Source organism: Entelurus aequoreus, linkage group LG19 (assembly GCF_033978785.1).
Source record: "Entelurus aequoreus isolate RoL-2023_Sb linkage group LG19, RoL_Eaeq_v1.1, whole genome shotgun sequence".
NCBI classification, from domain to species: domain Eukaryota; kingdom Metazoa; phylum Chordata; class Actinopteri; order Syngnathiformes; family Syngnathidae; genus Entelurus; species Entelurus aequoreus.
Window position 1 is genome coordinate 14,584,048 of NC_084749.1, and position 17,500 is coordinate 14,601,547.

At 34.8% G+C, this 17,500-nt stretch overlaps 1 protein-coding gene and 1 long non-coding RNA gene across 2 annotated transcripts in view; one reads left to right on the forward strand and one right to left on the reverse strand.

Moving 5' to 3' along the window:
- Positions 1-9,253, forward strand: part of adcyap1r1b (adenylate cyclase activating polypeptide 1b (pituitary) receptor type I) — a 77,431-nt gene extending 68,178 nt beyond the window's left edge. Inside the window, exons 7-14 of the mRNA XM_062027966.1 lie at positions 191-320; positions 2,341-2,494; positions 2,568-2,628; positions 2,706-2,775; positions 4,252-4,343; positions 4,423-4,552; positions 4,710-4,751; positions 6,990-9,253. Of these exons, the coding sequence (XP_061883950.1) occupies positions 191-320; positions 2,341-2,494; positions 2,568-2,628; positions 2,706-2,775; positions 4,252-4,343; positions 4,423-4,552; positions 4,710-4,751; positions 6,990-7,178 (868 nt within the window). The 3' untranslated portion in view covers positions 7,179-9,253. The remainder of the gene's footprint in view (positions 1-190; positions 321-2,340; positions 2,495-2,567; positions 2,629-2,705; positions 2,776-4,251; positions 4,344-4,422; positions 4,553-4,709; positions 4,752-6,989) is intronic.
- Positions 1-17,498, reverse strand: part of LOC133635137 (uncharacterized) — a 146,217-nt gene extending 128,719 nt beyond the window's left edge. The window contains exon 1 of the long non-coding RNA XR_009822020.1: positions 17,384-17,498. This is a non-coding gene — a long non-coding RNA (uncharacterized LOC133635137). The remainder of the gene's footprint in view (positions 1-17,383) is intronic.
- Between the last annotated feature and the right edge of the window lie 2 nt (positions 17,499-17,500).

The window sequence follows — 17,500 nt, forward strand, 5'->3', positions numbered from 1 at the left end:
ACAAGTGAATTTATAATCTTTATTCATTTTTTGGTTATGTTCAAATAAAGCTACCATGAAGCTGGTTCTGGTCTTTCCTAGGAGGTAAACTTACAAAAATCATCGGTGACCAAACAATGACCTGCGTACTGTGCCTGCATGTCAGCGTTTGGACCATCGTCATTTTGACCCGTCCACTTTGTCCCCACAGGAAGCTGCACTGTACAAGAAATTTCATCCACATGAACTTATTTGTGTCCTTCATCCTGAGAGCTATTTCCGTCTTCATCAAAGATGGCGTGTTATACTCCGAGGACAGCGAGCACTGCTTCATACACACTGTGAGTAACACACACACACACACACACATACTGGTTATCATTTGGAATGGGGACCAAGTTTTTGATCATCACTTGTGGGGACCCTTTCTACAGGTTGTGGAGGCATAAAAAAAAATGAGGTAAAATGGCCACTGCCCAATTAGCTCATACACGTCTTTAAATCTCTGGATCAGTGGTTCTTAACCTTGTTGGAGGTACCGAACCCCACCAGTTTCATATGCGCATTCACCGAACCCTTCTTTAGTGAAAAATAAAATGTTTTTTTTCAGATTCAAGACAAAGTTATATGTTTTTGGTAACACTTTAGTATGGGGAACATATTCTAAGTAACAAAGACTTAATTTAGTGATTTGGACACATGGGGAACATATTCTAAGTAATAAAGACTTAATTTAGAGTTATTTGGTTAGGGTTAGGGTTATAATAAGGGCATGCCGAAAAAGGCATTAATAAGTACTTAATAATGACTACTAGGGATGTGCGATAATGGCTTTTTGCCGATATTTCGATATTGTCCAACTCTTAATTACCGATACCAACCGATACCGATATATACAGTCGTGGAATTAACACATTATTATGCCTAATTTGGACAACCAGGTATGGTGAAGTTAAGGTCCTTTTTAAAAATAATAATAAAATAAAATAAGATAACATAAATAAATTAAAAACATTTTCTTGAATAAAAAAGAAATTAAAACAATATAAAAACAGTTACATAGAAACTAGTAATTAATGAAAATGAGTAAAATTAACTGTTAAAGGTTAGTACTATTATTAGTGGACCAGCAGCACGCACAATCATGTGTGCTTACGGACTGTATCCCTTGCAGACTGTATTGATATATATTGATGTATAATGTAGGAACCAGAATATTAATAACAGAAAGAAACAACCCTTTTGTGTGAATCAGTGTGAATGGGGGAGGGAGTTTTTTTTGGGTTGGTGCACTAATTATATATAATTATATTATCTTGTGTTTTTTATGTTGATTTAATAAATTAAAAAAAAATTAAAATAAAAATAAAAAAAAGATACCAATAATAAAAAAAACGATACCGATCATTTCCGATATTACATTTTAAAGCATTTATCGGCCGATAACATCGGCAGGCCGAGAGTATCGGACATCTCTAACGACTAATTAAGAGCCAATATGTTACTAATTTGCATGTTAATAAGCAACTAATTAATGGTGAATATGTTCCCCATACTAAAGTGTTACCATGTTTTTTTTTACTGGTGCACAAAATGAACCGTGCATGAACATCACCTTGTTCAAGCAACAAAACCAACACAGTGCATAAACTCACAACAAATTACACACCTGCAAATCAGTCAGCTGTTGCCGTATCCGTAATACGCCGATAGGGAGAAGATTGTATTTACACGATGAGTCTGGTGTGTTTTGACCTCCGCCGAACCTCTAGGGTTCGATCAAACCCAGGTTAAGAACCACTGCTCTGGATTGATGAAGTAATGTGCTGATCATTCTTACTGGGGACCCTGGGGGAAAAATAGTTAATATGGTTCATGGGGACCAAATTAAAATCATTTTGCATAATCCACACAAATTTGTACGTGACTACTGAGGACCATTTAAAAAAAAAAAGAAAAAAAGTTCAAATTAAATATGGGCCAAAGCTTAAAAATCACTTGGGCATCTTCAGAATGGTTTTGACTATCATTTAAAAAGGTTTCCCTTTAGGGGACCTGTTTTTTTGGTCCCCATACCGTCAGAGGTCCCCTAAAGGTGACTGTGTAAACAGAGCGATGTCCCCATTAAGTAAGCATTGCCAGAACACACACACACACACACACACACACACACACACACACACACACACACACACACACACACACACACACACACACACACACACACACACACACACACACACACACACACACACACACACACACACACACACACACACACACACACACACACACACACACACACACACACACACGTCAGTAGGCCATCTCCTCACATTTGTGTGTTTTGTCCCCTTTCAGCTGGAATGTCGAGCAGTGCTGGTGTTCTTCCATTACTGCGTCCTCTCGAACTACTTCTGGCTCTTCATCGAGGGTCTCTACCTCTTCACTCTACTGGTGGAGACGTTCTTTCCGGAAAAAAGATACTTTTACTGGTACATCACCGTCGGCTGGGGTGAGGCTTCTTGCACGATGATGCACTTCCACCAGACACAAGAATATTTGGTCATATGTTATTATCGTGCCAGGAGCACCCACCTTGTGTGTGACCGTCTGGGCTGTGCTGAGGTTTCATTTTGATGATATTGGGTAAGATTTTAGATTTTGTTATTCTTGTCTAGATGTAGCTTGTTTGAGTGTTGTCAGTAAAGATGCTGCACTTTCAGCTGCTGGGACATGAATGACAATGGTGCCATCTGGTGGGTGATCAAGGGACCTGTGCTGGCCTTAATTATGGTACTTTTAAAATGTTTTTATTCATTTGAACCCTGAACAGGCCATGACAGGGACACACTTTTATGTCCAAAAATACAACTTTGCGCTCGACGTCATGCTTATCAAGTCCCGTATAGGCAGGGGCAAAGATGTTCCTGTACTTTAGAGTGTAAAGGAGAGATTAACTGATACACACATGTTTATCATCAGTGGATAATACGAATCATAGTAATACATCATTATTATTATTATTATGAAATATATCATTATTATTACAGTGTTTCCCACACATTCATTTATTTGTGGCGGCCCGCCACGAAAGAATTACGTCCGCCACAAATTTTTTTTAAATAAATAAATATATATATATTTTTTTGTCCTGTTCAGCTTCTCAGGCAAATCCTATAGTTGCTGTAGATGCCCATATAGGCTGTTCAGATTTATTTTACAAAAGAGAAGTGTAGGATACTTCTCTTGTTGCCTTATTTGTATTTGACCACTACTGTTTTCCGTTTATTTGTTACTGACTGTGGCAGGACACCTGTGCCTCTGTTTCACTTTATGTTGCTGGTAAATAATATGGTTGTAGTAGTAGGCTAAAGTTAAATTATTTAGTATGCACTAATTAAAGGGGCAGAGCTTTAAGAGACATTTTAGCTTTTATATTTTATAAGATATATTTTTTGTAAGAACCACAATTAATAAATATATTTCAGTGAATAACTTATTGTTCAAATCTGTATATAAATATGTACATAAAGTGTTGTAATTGTAAAATGGATGAATGGATGGACGTTTAAAACAAAACTGTTATTATTAATTAGTAAGTATACATTTTTTGAGCCTTTTTAGAGAAAATCATATCATTGTAGTAAACTATGCAAATTACTTGATGATGTCATTGTGACCACGCCCATAGCCACGCCCCCACCGCCACAGGTATCTTGGCAGTTTATGGGAAACACTGTATTATGATTACTTCAGTGGTTCCTGATTGGGGTTCATAAATCTAAAAGTTAGTATAGTGAAGCAGCTTTCTTCATAAGAAGCAATGAATGAATAATGGGTTCCAGCCCTGACAAAATTCCATATTTTAGTGAATGTTTGTACATTTTGAACACAATATAAAGTGCTATGCACTACCGTCAATCAGGCAAAACTAAAACAGAGAAAATGAATTAACTGTCTCTTTATAAACAAGCTAAAACAACAACAACGACAAGCTCAACTCTGCCAAACACGTGCACACACACAGAAGTCCCTTTGGTGCCCTCACAAACGATCAGAAATCACAACAATCCTTAACTTTAACAACCATATTGCTACAATAATAAACATTTAAAAAAGTAAAATCCATTTAAAGTAAATTTAACATTAGTGCTGCACCCAGTTTGAAAAGATAGTTTGTGTAATTTACAACAAAATGTGTCCATTCTGCTCACAGCCACTACAAGTAATATGGATAAGTTAGATCATTTTTTCTCTTTTCATGTACAGATCAATTTTGTTCTCTTCGTTGGCATCATCGTCATCCTCGTTCAGAAACTGCAGTCTCCAGATATCGGAGGAAATGAGTCCAGTATTTATTTGTAAGTCACTGAGAAAATGTTCAATTTTAGCCTCTATGGTGTAGCAACGTTTGTTGTTGTTGTTGTTGTTTTTTGGCAGGCGGTTAGCGCGTTCTACTCTGCTGCTGATTCCTCTCTTCGGGATCCACTACACTGTCTTTCTCTTCTTACCCGAGAACGTCAGCAAGCAAGAGAGGCTGGTGTTTGAGTTGGGCCTGGGATCCTTCCAGGTACGCCATTCTCACCTTTGGGCTATTTTAGAATGAACCCAACGTCGCTCAGTGATAAACTACATCAATAAAGGATCTTTTGGTGTTTTTTAAAGTACATGTCGACGTCGCTATTGGACTAAATAGGCATCGCTTCACATCTTGAGTTTTCTTTCAGGGCTTCGTGGTTGCTGTCCTCTACTGCTTTCTGAACGGAGAGGTAAAACTCATCTTCATCAACACTATACTTAGTTTTTTTATGTTCTTGCTTTTTCTTATGATAGTAAAGCTGATCAATATTCCTCATCATTTATTCATAAACAATCTACCATGAAATACACAGTATATGTTATAAAAAAAAATCACGTTATAGTGGCGTCCTCAGCATATCTTCACTGCATAAATATTGCTATACTACAGTAAATCCCTTCAGGATTTTACGACCTTTTGTTGTTTTTATTTCGAACTAAAATCCCTGAAATCGCAGCAGCTTTTTAAGAAAGTTGTGGCAAAAGTTGCAATTTTTGAGGCCTGTTTTTTTCAGTAACATTGAATCAAACTTGTATTTTTTTTAAATGTGTTATCAATAATCCTTGTTACCTCAAAGAGTGCAGGATTTCAACAAAAATTGGTATACAAATACTGTATTGATGTTTTACTCCTTTTATACCACACAGGCTTATAAGTAGACACTGGATGGCAGTAAAAGCACACACTAAGAAAACCTCATTTTAAGTGTTAATTAATGAGCACTAATAAAAGTAATGATTAAATTATCATGACAGATAGCAACACCACCAAAGGCTTCCTTCCTATCCTATCCTTTGTTAGTGCACATTATTTCCAGGCTTTCACAGGCCACGTAAAATGAAGTGGCAGGCCAGATCTGGCCCCCGGGCCACGAGTTTGACACAAGTGCTCTAGAGACTTAAGCGTTGAAAGTAAAAAACTAAAAATGCAAACACTTTAATGAGTGAGGCCCTTTGGGATCCCCCAATATGTTTAGTGGAACTTTTTTATTTTCTAAAAACTGTCATTGCTCAACAATAATAATGAATATATTTTTAATATTAACATACTTAAGAGTCCAATTACTTCATACCACTTTAAACATTTTTATTGGGGGGAATAATGTATACTTTGTGTTTTTGCCATAAAAAACAATGTTTTGACAAGAAGGGCATAGAAAACAAAACAAAAAAACTTTATATCGACAGCTAGACCTGAAGTTGATCTAGAGATTAAAGCGTTGAAAGGAAAAGGAAGAAAAAAAACCCCCCAAAAAACAAAAAATGTATAAATATAAATATATATATATATACACATACATACATACATACATACGTATGTATGTGTATATATATGTATGAATATATATTTATGTATACATATATATACATACATATATATGTATGTATATATATATTAATATATAAGAATATATAAATTTATGAGGTGCCAGATGAGGTGGTTCGGGCATCTGGTCACGATGCCACCCGAACGCCTCCCTAGGGAGGTGTTTAGGGCACGTCCGACGGGTAGGAGGCCACAGGCAAGACTTAGGCTGCTACCCCCGCGACCCGACCTTGGATAAGCGGAAGAAAATGGATGGATATGTATATAAGAACGTATATACATATATACATTCCTATGTGTGTGTATATATATATATATATATATATATATATATATATATATATATATATATATATATATATGTTTATGTATATATATATACACATACATATACATTAACATATTTATAAATTATATATATATATATATATATATATATATATATATATATATATATATATATATATATATATATATATATATATATATATATATATATATATATATATATATATATATAAAATGGATGGATGGGCACTTAAATATTCATATATATACTTGTGTATACACATATATATTATTGTTTGACGTGTAGGAGGCCACAGGGAAGACTTAGGCTGCTGCCCCCGCTACCCGACCTCGGATAAGCGGAAGAAAATGGATGGATATGTATATAAGAACGTATATACATTCCTATGTGTATGTGTGTATATATATATATATATATATATATATATATATATATATATATATATATATATATATATATATATATATATATATGTTTATGTATATATATATACACATACAAATACATTAACATATTTATAAATTATATATATATATATATATATATATATATATATAATGGATGGATGGGCACTTAAATATTCATATATATACTTGTGTATACACATATATATTATTGTTTGTGTGTGTATATATATGCTTATTTTTAACATTTTTATGACTGATAACCTTCTCCGTCTATTGAACCAAACTTGAGGGGAGCCCTAAAGATTAAAACAAATCTATATATTGTATTGATCTAAAGCTTCTATAAGGTGCATTAATAATGACCATGCGAGGTATATCCCTCAAGGTGCAGTCGGAGATGAAGAGGAAATGGCGCAGCTGGACGGTGAACAGGTACTTTGCTGTGGACCTGAAGCACCGGCACCCATCGCTTGCGAGCAGCGGCGTGAACGGGGGGACACAGTTGTCCATCCTGAGCAAGAGCAGCTCCCAGATCCGCATGTCCAGCCTGCAGGCCGAGACACCGGCATGCTGAGGACGGGAACCACGGCGCCACGACCGTTGTTTCTTTTTGGATCCCACGTCCACAAAGCGACCACACACACACCTTTCTTGCTCAATCCTGAATCCAAACATGACGTGAGCAAACCGTAACGGAAAGCAGACTCACACCCAAAGACCCGAGCGGCCTCTCCAACTTGCGTCAAACATCCATTGCGTCCAGCATCTATAATTGGTCAATAAGCACGATTGGCACATTCTTCATTGACTGAGGAGTCCAATGTGGAGCCTTTGCAGTACTGTACTTACATAACTACCTGATTATGTTGGCTGCATATTGACCTGACAAATAGCTCAGTGTGATTATTATAATATATGTCCAATATGGACAATATTGACCATGACCATGCATCTACTACACTATGATGTTTGATGCCACAATAATACACTACATTATTTTTACGGTAGTTTTATTTTTACAGAGACACAATGTGAAAAGATAAATAAATGAAGATTGTAAATTGTTTAAATTTAAGGGAAATAAGTATTTGAACCCCTATAAAGCAGCAAGCATTGTGACCCCACACACACGACTCCTGCACCTTTAAGAAAGAATCAATATGATATGTGCATAACAATACACGTGCCACACAAACACTATCTTTATTCAAATATTCACATCGCCATGGGCAAGACCAAATATCTGAACCCAGAGACAAGGTCGTAGACCCGCACAAGACTGGAATGGACGACAAGTTTGAGTCACACAGATACAATGTAATGTGGTCACATGACAGCAAAGTGGATGCAAGAAACTACAAGTACACTATTACAACCACATACAGACTACAAGTACTCTATTATGAGTACTAAAACTACAAAAAACACAAGTATACTATTACAACTACAAGAAACTGCAAATACGCAACTACAAGTACTGCAAAAAGCTACAAATACACTACTTCAACTATAGAAAACTACAAGTATCCAAATAAAAGTACTACAACTACAAGAAAATACAAGTTTACAAATACAACAACCATAAGAAACTACAAATACATTAATACAAGTACAAGAAACTAGTACACTATTGCAAGTACTTCAACTACTAGAAACATGTACAGTGCTACAAGTACTTCAACTAAAAAAAATATTTACAAGAAACAACAAGTACATCAATTGACATAAACTACAAATACACTACAAGTACTAAAACTACAAGAAACAACAGGGATACAACTATTACAAATATAAGAACCTACAAATACTCTACTACAATTATAAGAAACAACAAGTACATTACTACAAGTGCTACAACTACAAAAAATCCAAAAATAAGCTACTACAAGTACAAGTACAAAAACTACAAACATACAAGTACTGCACATCTAAAAAAAACTACAAATACACTACTACAACTACAAGAAATCACAGGCATACGAGTACTTTGACTACAATTAACTACAAATACACAACTAAAATTACAAGAAACAAGTACATCACTACAAGTACTTCAACTAAAAGAAACTACAAATACACTACTACAACAACAAGAAACAACAAGATAACTACGGCAAGTATTCCAACTACAATAAACTACTACAGGTACGACAACTACACGAAACTATGAACACACTACTAGAGGTATACAAGTATTACAACTATAAGAAAATATGAATACACAACTACAACTGCACAAAACAACAAGGACATTACTACAAGTACAACTTGTAGTAATGTTAAGCTATTACAAGTAAAATAACTACAAAAACAACAGACATACAAGTACTGCAACTATAATAAACAACAAATTCACTACTACAACTACAAGAAACTGCAGGCATGCAATAACTTTGACTACAAATACACAACTACAACAACAAGAAACAACAAGTACACCACTACAAGTACTTCAACTACAATAAACTACAAATACACTACTACAGGTACTACAACTACAAGAAAGTACACTACAAACTACACTACTATATGTACTACTACTACAACACACAAGTACACTACTACAAGAACTACAAGTAGAAGAAACATGTTCTCTGTCCCTGCCGATAAGTTTTTCGACTGAAAGTACTAAACAATATTTTGAAAAAAATAAAATAAAATAATACAATTTAAAAAAAATAATAATAATAATAAAAATAATAATAAATATATATATATATATATATATACATGTATATATATATATATATATATATATATATATATATTATATATATATATATATATATATATATATATATATATATATATATATATATATATACTGTGGTATATCCGGGGTAAAGCGGAATATACGTTAGGTCAGGAAAAAACACAGAGGCTATTTCATCCCTACAAGCCTGTTTCGCAGATTTCCCTGCTCTTCAGGGGATTTTTTAAAATGTATGTATTTTTTTCATTTTTTTAAAATCCCCTGAAGAGCAGGGAAACCTGTGAAACAGGCTTGTAGGGATGAAATAGCCTGTGTGTTTTTTCCTGACCTAACGAACACACACACACACACGCACGCACACACGCACACACGCACACACGCACACACGCACACACACACACACACACACACACACACACACACACACACACACACACACACACACACACACACACACACACACACACACACACACACACACATTGTATTTCATGCTTTGTTAATATTCTCTTTCTCTGTAAAAACAAAGCTACCATAAGAATATGAAGTGTAAAACTTTAATAGTAGTAGTAATTGTACATCAGAAAGGGTGAAGTGCATTGTGGGAAGTTTTTTTTAGAAGCGAGGATGTCAGGCAGGCAGCCTGCTTGAAACTTTTGAATATGAAATCCCTTTCTTTTGCAGTATATGCAGTACATGTATTTTGTTTTCCGTCTTCACGGTGACGGTATGTTCAGTGGGTGTGTGTCCCTTTAAGAAAATGTACAGTAAATGTGGTGTTGGCTCAGGTGCAGAAAAATACAGCAGAGGTGGGACTTCTGGGACTGTATCCAAGCTAAATTGTAACAACAACAAACATCTGATGTATACTGAGAAAAAAAGGTGTGGATCAAGAAAAAGTCCTTAAAGATGCTGGAGTGGCTAAACTTCATCCTGTCGGAAAAAAACACTTTTTGATGCCAAGCGACAGCCTCAAAACCAGTAACGAAGGAGGGGACGTCTGGGCTACACGGACTATTAACATGGCAGCAAGAGGAAGGAGAAAGAACTCTGAAGTACAAACTGTCAAAAGTGAAAGTACACACTTGCTATAAAATACCAAAAAAGTCCACCGGAGTTTGACGCCAGTAAGTTTTCCTGTGCTGAGGTCTGCTTTTAGTCAACTGGAAAGCATAAAAGTGAAGGAGATGCTCCAGTTTTAGCAGTAGTACACAGAACATCATGCAGTTGTACTCACACTGTCATGTACTGTACTGCATGTCATTTATTTGTGTGGTAATTCAGTGGTAAAGTTGCTGTGGTGAACTTGCTGACTCATCATTTTGTTCTCACTATTTATTATACTGATTCATTGATACGAGTAGGGATGGACTTTATAAATTGTGGCCACTAGATGTCGCCAAAAAACATCCAAGATACAGCAATACATTTATTTGGCCTGTTTTAGTGTTTATTCTCAGCAACATTAAATATGTTTGCTGTCTGCTCTCTGTGGTGCAGTACACGATTTAACCAGCAGGTGGCAGTAGCAAACCATACAACTTATGTACACTTCAGTGGAAACAAATAAACACTCGTTCCACACAGCTACACGATTGACCTTTTAGATAGTCTACTATGTCAAAACCTGTAACTAGTTAATTAGTAAGTAAGTATGTAAGTAAATATGTCAGTGTGTAAGTAGGTAAATAGGTAAGTAACTAAGAAAGTAAGTTGGTAGACAAATAGGTAAGTAAGTAAGTAACTAAGTAAGTAAGTAAGTATGTAAGTAAGTAAATAGGTAAGTGTGGAGGGGGGCGTGGACTGCGGGCCTGCCGCGGAACGGGGTGTGCAAGGACCGGCCTCAAAGACAGTGACAGGTGAGTAGATGGCCCAGGTGGGCCTTGTTATCTAATCACCTGTCGCCTTTATTAGCAGCAGCCGGGACGAGACAGAAGAGTTGGAGTGGGAGCCAGAGAGAGAGAGAGAGACACGGACTCCGAAAATACATTTTGCTGGAAAGCAAAAGCCTTGCACTATTTATGCAAATAAAACAGTGTTGTACCCTGAAACCCGGGCTCTCGTGGCAGTGTGTGGTGGTCCGAGGAACCCACTAGAGGGCAACCTCTACAGTAAGTAAGAAAGTAAATAGGTAATTAAATAGGTATGTAAATAGGTAAGTAAGTACGTAAGTACGTAAGTCAGTAAGTAAGTAAGTAAGTAAACAGGTAATTAAATAGGTATGTAAATAGGTAAGTAAGTACGTAAGTCAGTAAGTAAGTAAGTAAACAGGGAAGTAAATAGGTAAGTGAGTAAGTACATAAGTAGATGAATATGTTTGTAAGTAAGTCAGTAAATAGGTAAGTAAATAGGTAAGTATTAAGTAAGTAAGTGAGTGAGTACTGTAAGGACGTAAATAAGTATGTACATAAGTACGTAAGTAAATAAGTAAGTAGGTAAGTAAGTTAGAAAGTAAGTAAGTCAGTAAATAAGTATGTAAGTAAGTATGTAAGTAAGAAAGTAAGTCAGTAAAAAAGTAAGTAAGTAAATAAGTAAGTAGGTAAGTAAGTAAGTAAATAAGTAAGTAGGTAAGAAAGTAAGTAAGTAAGTACATAAGTGAGTAAGTATGTAAGTAAATAGGCAAGTATGTAAATATGTAAGTAAGTAAATAAGTAAGTAAGTATGTATGTAAGTAAATAAGTAAGTACATAAGTAAGTATGTCAATAAGTAAGTAAGTAAGTATGTATGTATGTAAGTAAGTAAATAAGTAAGTAAATAAGTATGTACATAAGGAAGTACATAAGTAAGTAAGTAAATAAGTAAGTATGTAAGTAAGTAAGTAAGTAATGTAAGTAAGTAAATAAGTAAGCAAAAAGGAAGTAAATAAGTAAGTACATAAGTAAGTAAGTATGTCAATAAGTAAGTACGTAAGTAAGTAAGTAAGTACTGTAAGTAAGTAAATAAGTAAGTAAATAAGTATGTACATAAGGAAGTGCATAAGTAAGTAAGTAAATGAGTAAGTATGTAATAAGTAAGTAAATAAGTATGTACATAAGTAAGTACATAAGTAAGTAAGTAAATAAGTAAGTATGTAAGTAAGTAAGTAAGTAAGTAAGTAAGTAAGTAAGTAAGTAATTAAGTAAGTAAGTAAGTAAGTAAGTAAGTAAATATTAATAATACTACCTTTCAGTCTTTTGTGACTTGACATAAACACTTTTGGTCAAGGTAAAGACCCCTGAGGTACGCCACCGACTGCATTTTAGAACAAAAGTATGTTATTTTCCTTTAAGTATACTTTTCAGAAGTACTTCCTGACTAAACAGGCTGACTGAATAAATGATAAATATATAAAATATATAAATATCGACTGTCTTTAAAGTCACTAATAAGAACCAATTAACAAAATAAATACACAAAAATGTATTGAATGTATTTTGCAAGCATTATCATAATAAAACATTTTTTTGTTATGTACACGTGTACAACCATTTTATAATTTTCCAAAAAAATGCCACATTTCTTGGACTTTCTGGAAAATTACCAGTTTTCACGGATTTCTCACTTTTCCGTAACACTTATTCTTTAATAAAAATCTTTGCTACGTTCACATTTCTCAACTGATTCAAACTATTTCAAAGTAAAAATGCTTCTTGATAATGTTAGTCAATTGCTAGCATGCTAGCCTTTTAAGTAAACTTTGTTGGTTTACACCTCAGAGTCAAATATCTTCTTACTTGACACATGCTTACTGTTAACATGTAGCATGCTAGCTTTTTATCTAATTTTACAGGTGTTCACCTCATAGTCAAATATTTTGTGACTTGACACATGCTTACTGTTAGCATCTATTGTAATAATGTTAGTGTCAGAATAATTGTATCTAAGTTATCACAAAACTTTGTGTTTCAATGAGTTCCCGGCGAGAAGACAAAAGCTGTCTTTGAACCTACCAAGAAGAAGGCTTGTAAAACTCCACTGTGTAGGTTGGGAAGCAACATGAAGGTGTTCTGTTTCTTTCATGTATTGTAATCAACAGAAAGATATTGTCTTGACCCAAGAACTACAAAGCGGAGAGGAAGCATGGCCAGACTCCCCTAAAGGCGACCTCTTCTTTGAACTGTTTTACGACCTTTTCTGTGAACTTTTCTGTAACCAAAGGTGATGGCTGTTTACGGCCCCCGTCCCTTAGAAACAGCTGTTGCCATGTAATCAGGGAAAGTCCAAATAATATAATAATACTAGTGTAAAATATTGCTAGTTGACACGTGCTTACTGTTAGCATGTAGCACGCTAATGTTAGTATGCTAGCTTTTTATCTAATTTTACAGCTATACACCTCATAGTCAAATATTGTGTTACTTGACACATGCTTGCTGTCAGCATGTAGCATGCTAATCTTAGAATTATAGGTTTTTATCTAACGTTATAGGTATAAACTTAAGAGTTAAAATTGTGTTGCTTGACGCATGCTTACTGTTAACACCTTAGCAGGCTAGTGTTAGCATTCTAGCTTTTTCTCAAATTTTTGCTGGTATACACCTCAGAGTCAAATATTTTGTTACTTGATGCATGCCTACTGTTAACATGTTAGCAGGCTATTGTTAGCATTCTAACTTTTTATCAAATTTTTGCTCGTCATTATAGGTATAAACTTAAGAGTTAAAATTGTGTTGCTTGACGCATGCTTACTGTTAACATCTTAGCAGGCTATTGTTAGCATTCTAACTTTTTCTAAAATTTTTGCTGGTATACACCTCAGAGTCAAATATTTTGTTACTTGATGCATGCTTACGGCTAGCAGGCTAATTGTAGCATTCTAGCTTTTTATTTAATTCTGCAGATATTCACCTCAGAATCAAATATTTTGTTACGTGACTCATTCTTACTCTTAGCATGTTAGCATGCTAATTTTAGCATTCTAGTTTTTGATCTAATTTTGCAGGTATACATACCTTAGAGTCAAAATATTGTTACGTGACGCATGCTTACTGTTAGCATGTTAGAATGTTAATGTCAGCAATCCAGATTTTTATCTAATTTTTCGCGTTTACACCTTGAAATTAAATATTGTTTTTACCTGACTCATGCTTACCGTTATCATGTTAGCATATTTTTCGCCATCTGGGTTTTTGGGAATTTTCCTTGCTTGGATGTGGGTTTAGATCAAGGAATGTCAATGTGAGCCCCTTGAGGTACTCATCATTAAGGACTATATAAATAAAATGTTTTTGATTGATTGGTGCTAATAATAGCATTTTATATTTTTATCAAATTTTGCAGGTATACACATCTTAGAGTCAAAATGTTGTTACATGACGCATGTTTATTCTTAGCATGTTAGAATGATACTATTAGAATTATAATTTTGTATCTAATTTTGCAGGTATACAGCTCAGAATCAAATATTTTGCGAAGTTACGCATGCTTACTGTTAGCATGCTAATGTTAGCATTCTAGCTCTTGAGCTAATTTTGCTGGTATAAACCTCAAAGTCAACTTTGGGCATGCTACTGTATCTCTTCAGCTAATTTTGCAGATTTATGCGTCGGCGTATAAGCTAATTTTAAGCATGCTAACATTAGCACGTAAGCCTTTTTTTGCTCATTTTGCAATACCACACCCAAGACTCGTTTATTTTGTTCATTGAAGTTTTCTCGCTAGCATGCTAATTGTTGGCATTTCAGTTTCGCTTTGGCTTTTCAACATTCAGACGCAATTTCTAGTGAATTTGCCTTTTATTTTTACAGTGTGCTTTTTTTGGTTGACTGCGTTTTTCTGGTTTTATTTTATTTCTACGATATGTGATTGTGCCAGGACCGGCCTCGAAGACAGCAACAGGTGAGTGGATGGCCCAGGTGGGCCTTGTTATCTAATCACCTGTCGCCTTTATTAGCAGCAGCCGGAATGAGACACGCTGTTTGAGCTGGAGAGAGAGTGAGCGAGACACGGACTGAGAAAAACATTTTGCTGGAAAGCGGAACACTCGCACCTTGTGGGGAAAAAATAAAACAGTGTTGTAACCCTGATCCGGGCTCTTGTGGCAATGTTTGGTGGTCCGAGGAACCCACTGGAGGGCAACCTCCACAGTGATCAATTAAAAATAACAAAAAAGGGGCCGCAAATAACCTCTTGGCTCTATTTCAAACTATTGGCACATTCCACTGTCATTTTATTTGAATGATCTCTTTCTTTATATTCATAAGGAATTATTGATTATTTATTACTCTTTTTTCTTTTCAGGACGTTTGACTTTTGTTACTATATGTAAAAATCTGCAATGCAACCACATAATTGCCCCACTGTGGGATGAATAAAAGTATATCCTGCGAAGCTAAACTTAAAAAATGTTTAATAAAAAAAAATCGACGTTTTAGAACCTTTTCAAAAAGAACAACAATGTCATATTGATGATTATTTTGTGTCCATGTGAGGTTTTAAACATTTTTATGTTTCTTTCACTCACTGACCCGCATTCATTGTTTGTTATGGTGCAGAGGATTTATATTTTATGTGTGGCTCTGGAGGCTTTTACCATTAATTATACACAAACACAAAGCTCTCCATTTGCAGGACAGATGTTATTTTTTACTTCCTAAGGAGAGAAAGGGACTCTTCCATAATTCACGTCTAATCCCTCTCACCAGAGAACAAATAAATAAATGAATAAATAAATAAAGCACAAACATTTGCTCCTCTACCCCCATGAACTCACGTAACACAACAGTACACACGCACACACAAACAAACACACACACACTTTGCTGTAAGTGCTCTGCTAAAAAATATGGAGCATATCATTTTTTATTCAGCTTGCTTCGCTAAAGTATTTTGACAAATCACTTCCACACGAAACACACAACCTTTGTTAACTTCACACAATGCAACTTTTTGAAATAGGATTTTTTTTTTTTGGTCAACAGTAACAAAATATGAACGACATCATCACCACAAATAAAACTAACACTAACTTAATAATGTATGCAATATTTTTTATAGAGGACATTAAGGAACAAAAACATTATTTTACTGTAGGATGAATGTAACCTTTTTTTGACCATGGGGCCCAACTTTTCCACTACAGAGGGGCCCAGGGCGCCCACCCAAATATTAACACTGAATTAGTAATCTTACTCCCGATTTTAATCATATTGAATAATTTAATCTGAACCTATTTACAGTTTATTAGGATAAACCTTGTCAAACGATATGAAATCACACGTTAATCACAAAGATTATTTTAAAGCCTTAGGTCAGACTGATTACAAAATTAAATCAAATATACTAAAAAGAGGGAATCATAACAACTGATGAATATTTTCAGATACAATTATACAGTGCTAAAATTACTAAATTATAATTATTTTAATGATAATGAATAATATTTTTCTTAAATAAACTGTCAATAAAGTTAAAGTGCAAAATAAAATACAACCTCACCACTTTAGTCATAATTTTTGCGCTTAAGAAACTTCTCTATGACTTTAGCTTCAAACTTCTTGTTTGTTTGATATTGTCATTACTGCCACAAGTGGTGGGAATGTGTATTACAACTGAATAATTTTTTTATTTATTTTTGCCGGCCCTGTAGGGGGCGCTTGTGGCCTAACAATGGGCCCTATGGTTAAAAAACACGGCTGTAAGCAATTAAACCAACTCCAACACGCTAAATGTATTTTTACTTCGCCATAAATGAATACAACTTTGTATTAGGAGGAATCACATACAAATAGATCATAAAAGCACATATTGCCCAATAAAAAAAAAAATTATTATTCTGTGTGGTTATGTAAATAATAATAATGTATAGTCATCATTATGATACACATGCTAACATCTAATAAAAACAATGTTTAATTTAAAAAAAATAAAAATTCCAACTACAAGCACTTAAATAAACAAATGTACAAATAAAACACTCAGAAGCCAGCACATGTCATCAATAATTCCATAAAATTATACTATTGACGCAACAAACTCCACCTAGCTGGAAGCTAACATTAGCCACTCTAAACGGGGCAAGTGTACGCTAAAACTCACGACACATGCAGAGAAAAATGAGTATTTATGATGATAAATTTAGTCTTACTTTTGCTGTTTTCTCTTCATAACTTTGTTTCACATGAACGAAGCCCGCTTCATGTCCATCCATTGTTTGGTGTTACACTGAAGTGAGTCCCACCTCAAACAACGACACTTTCCCCCT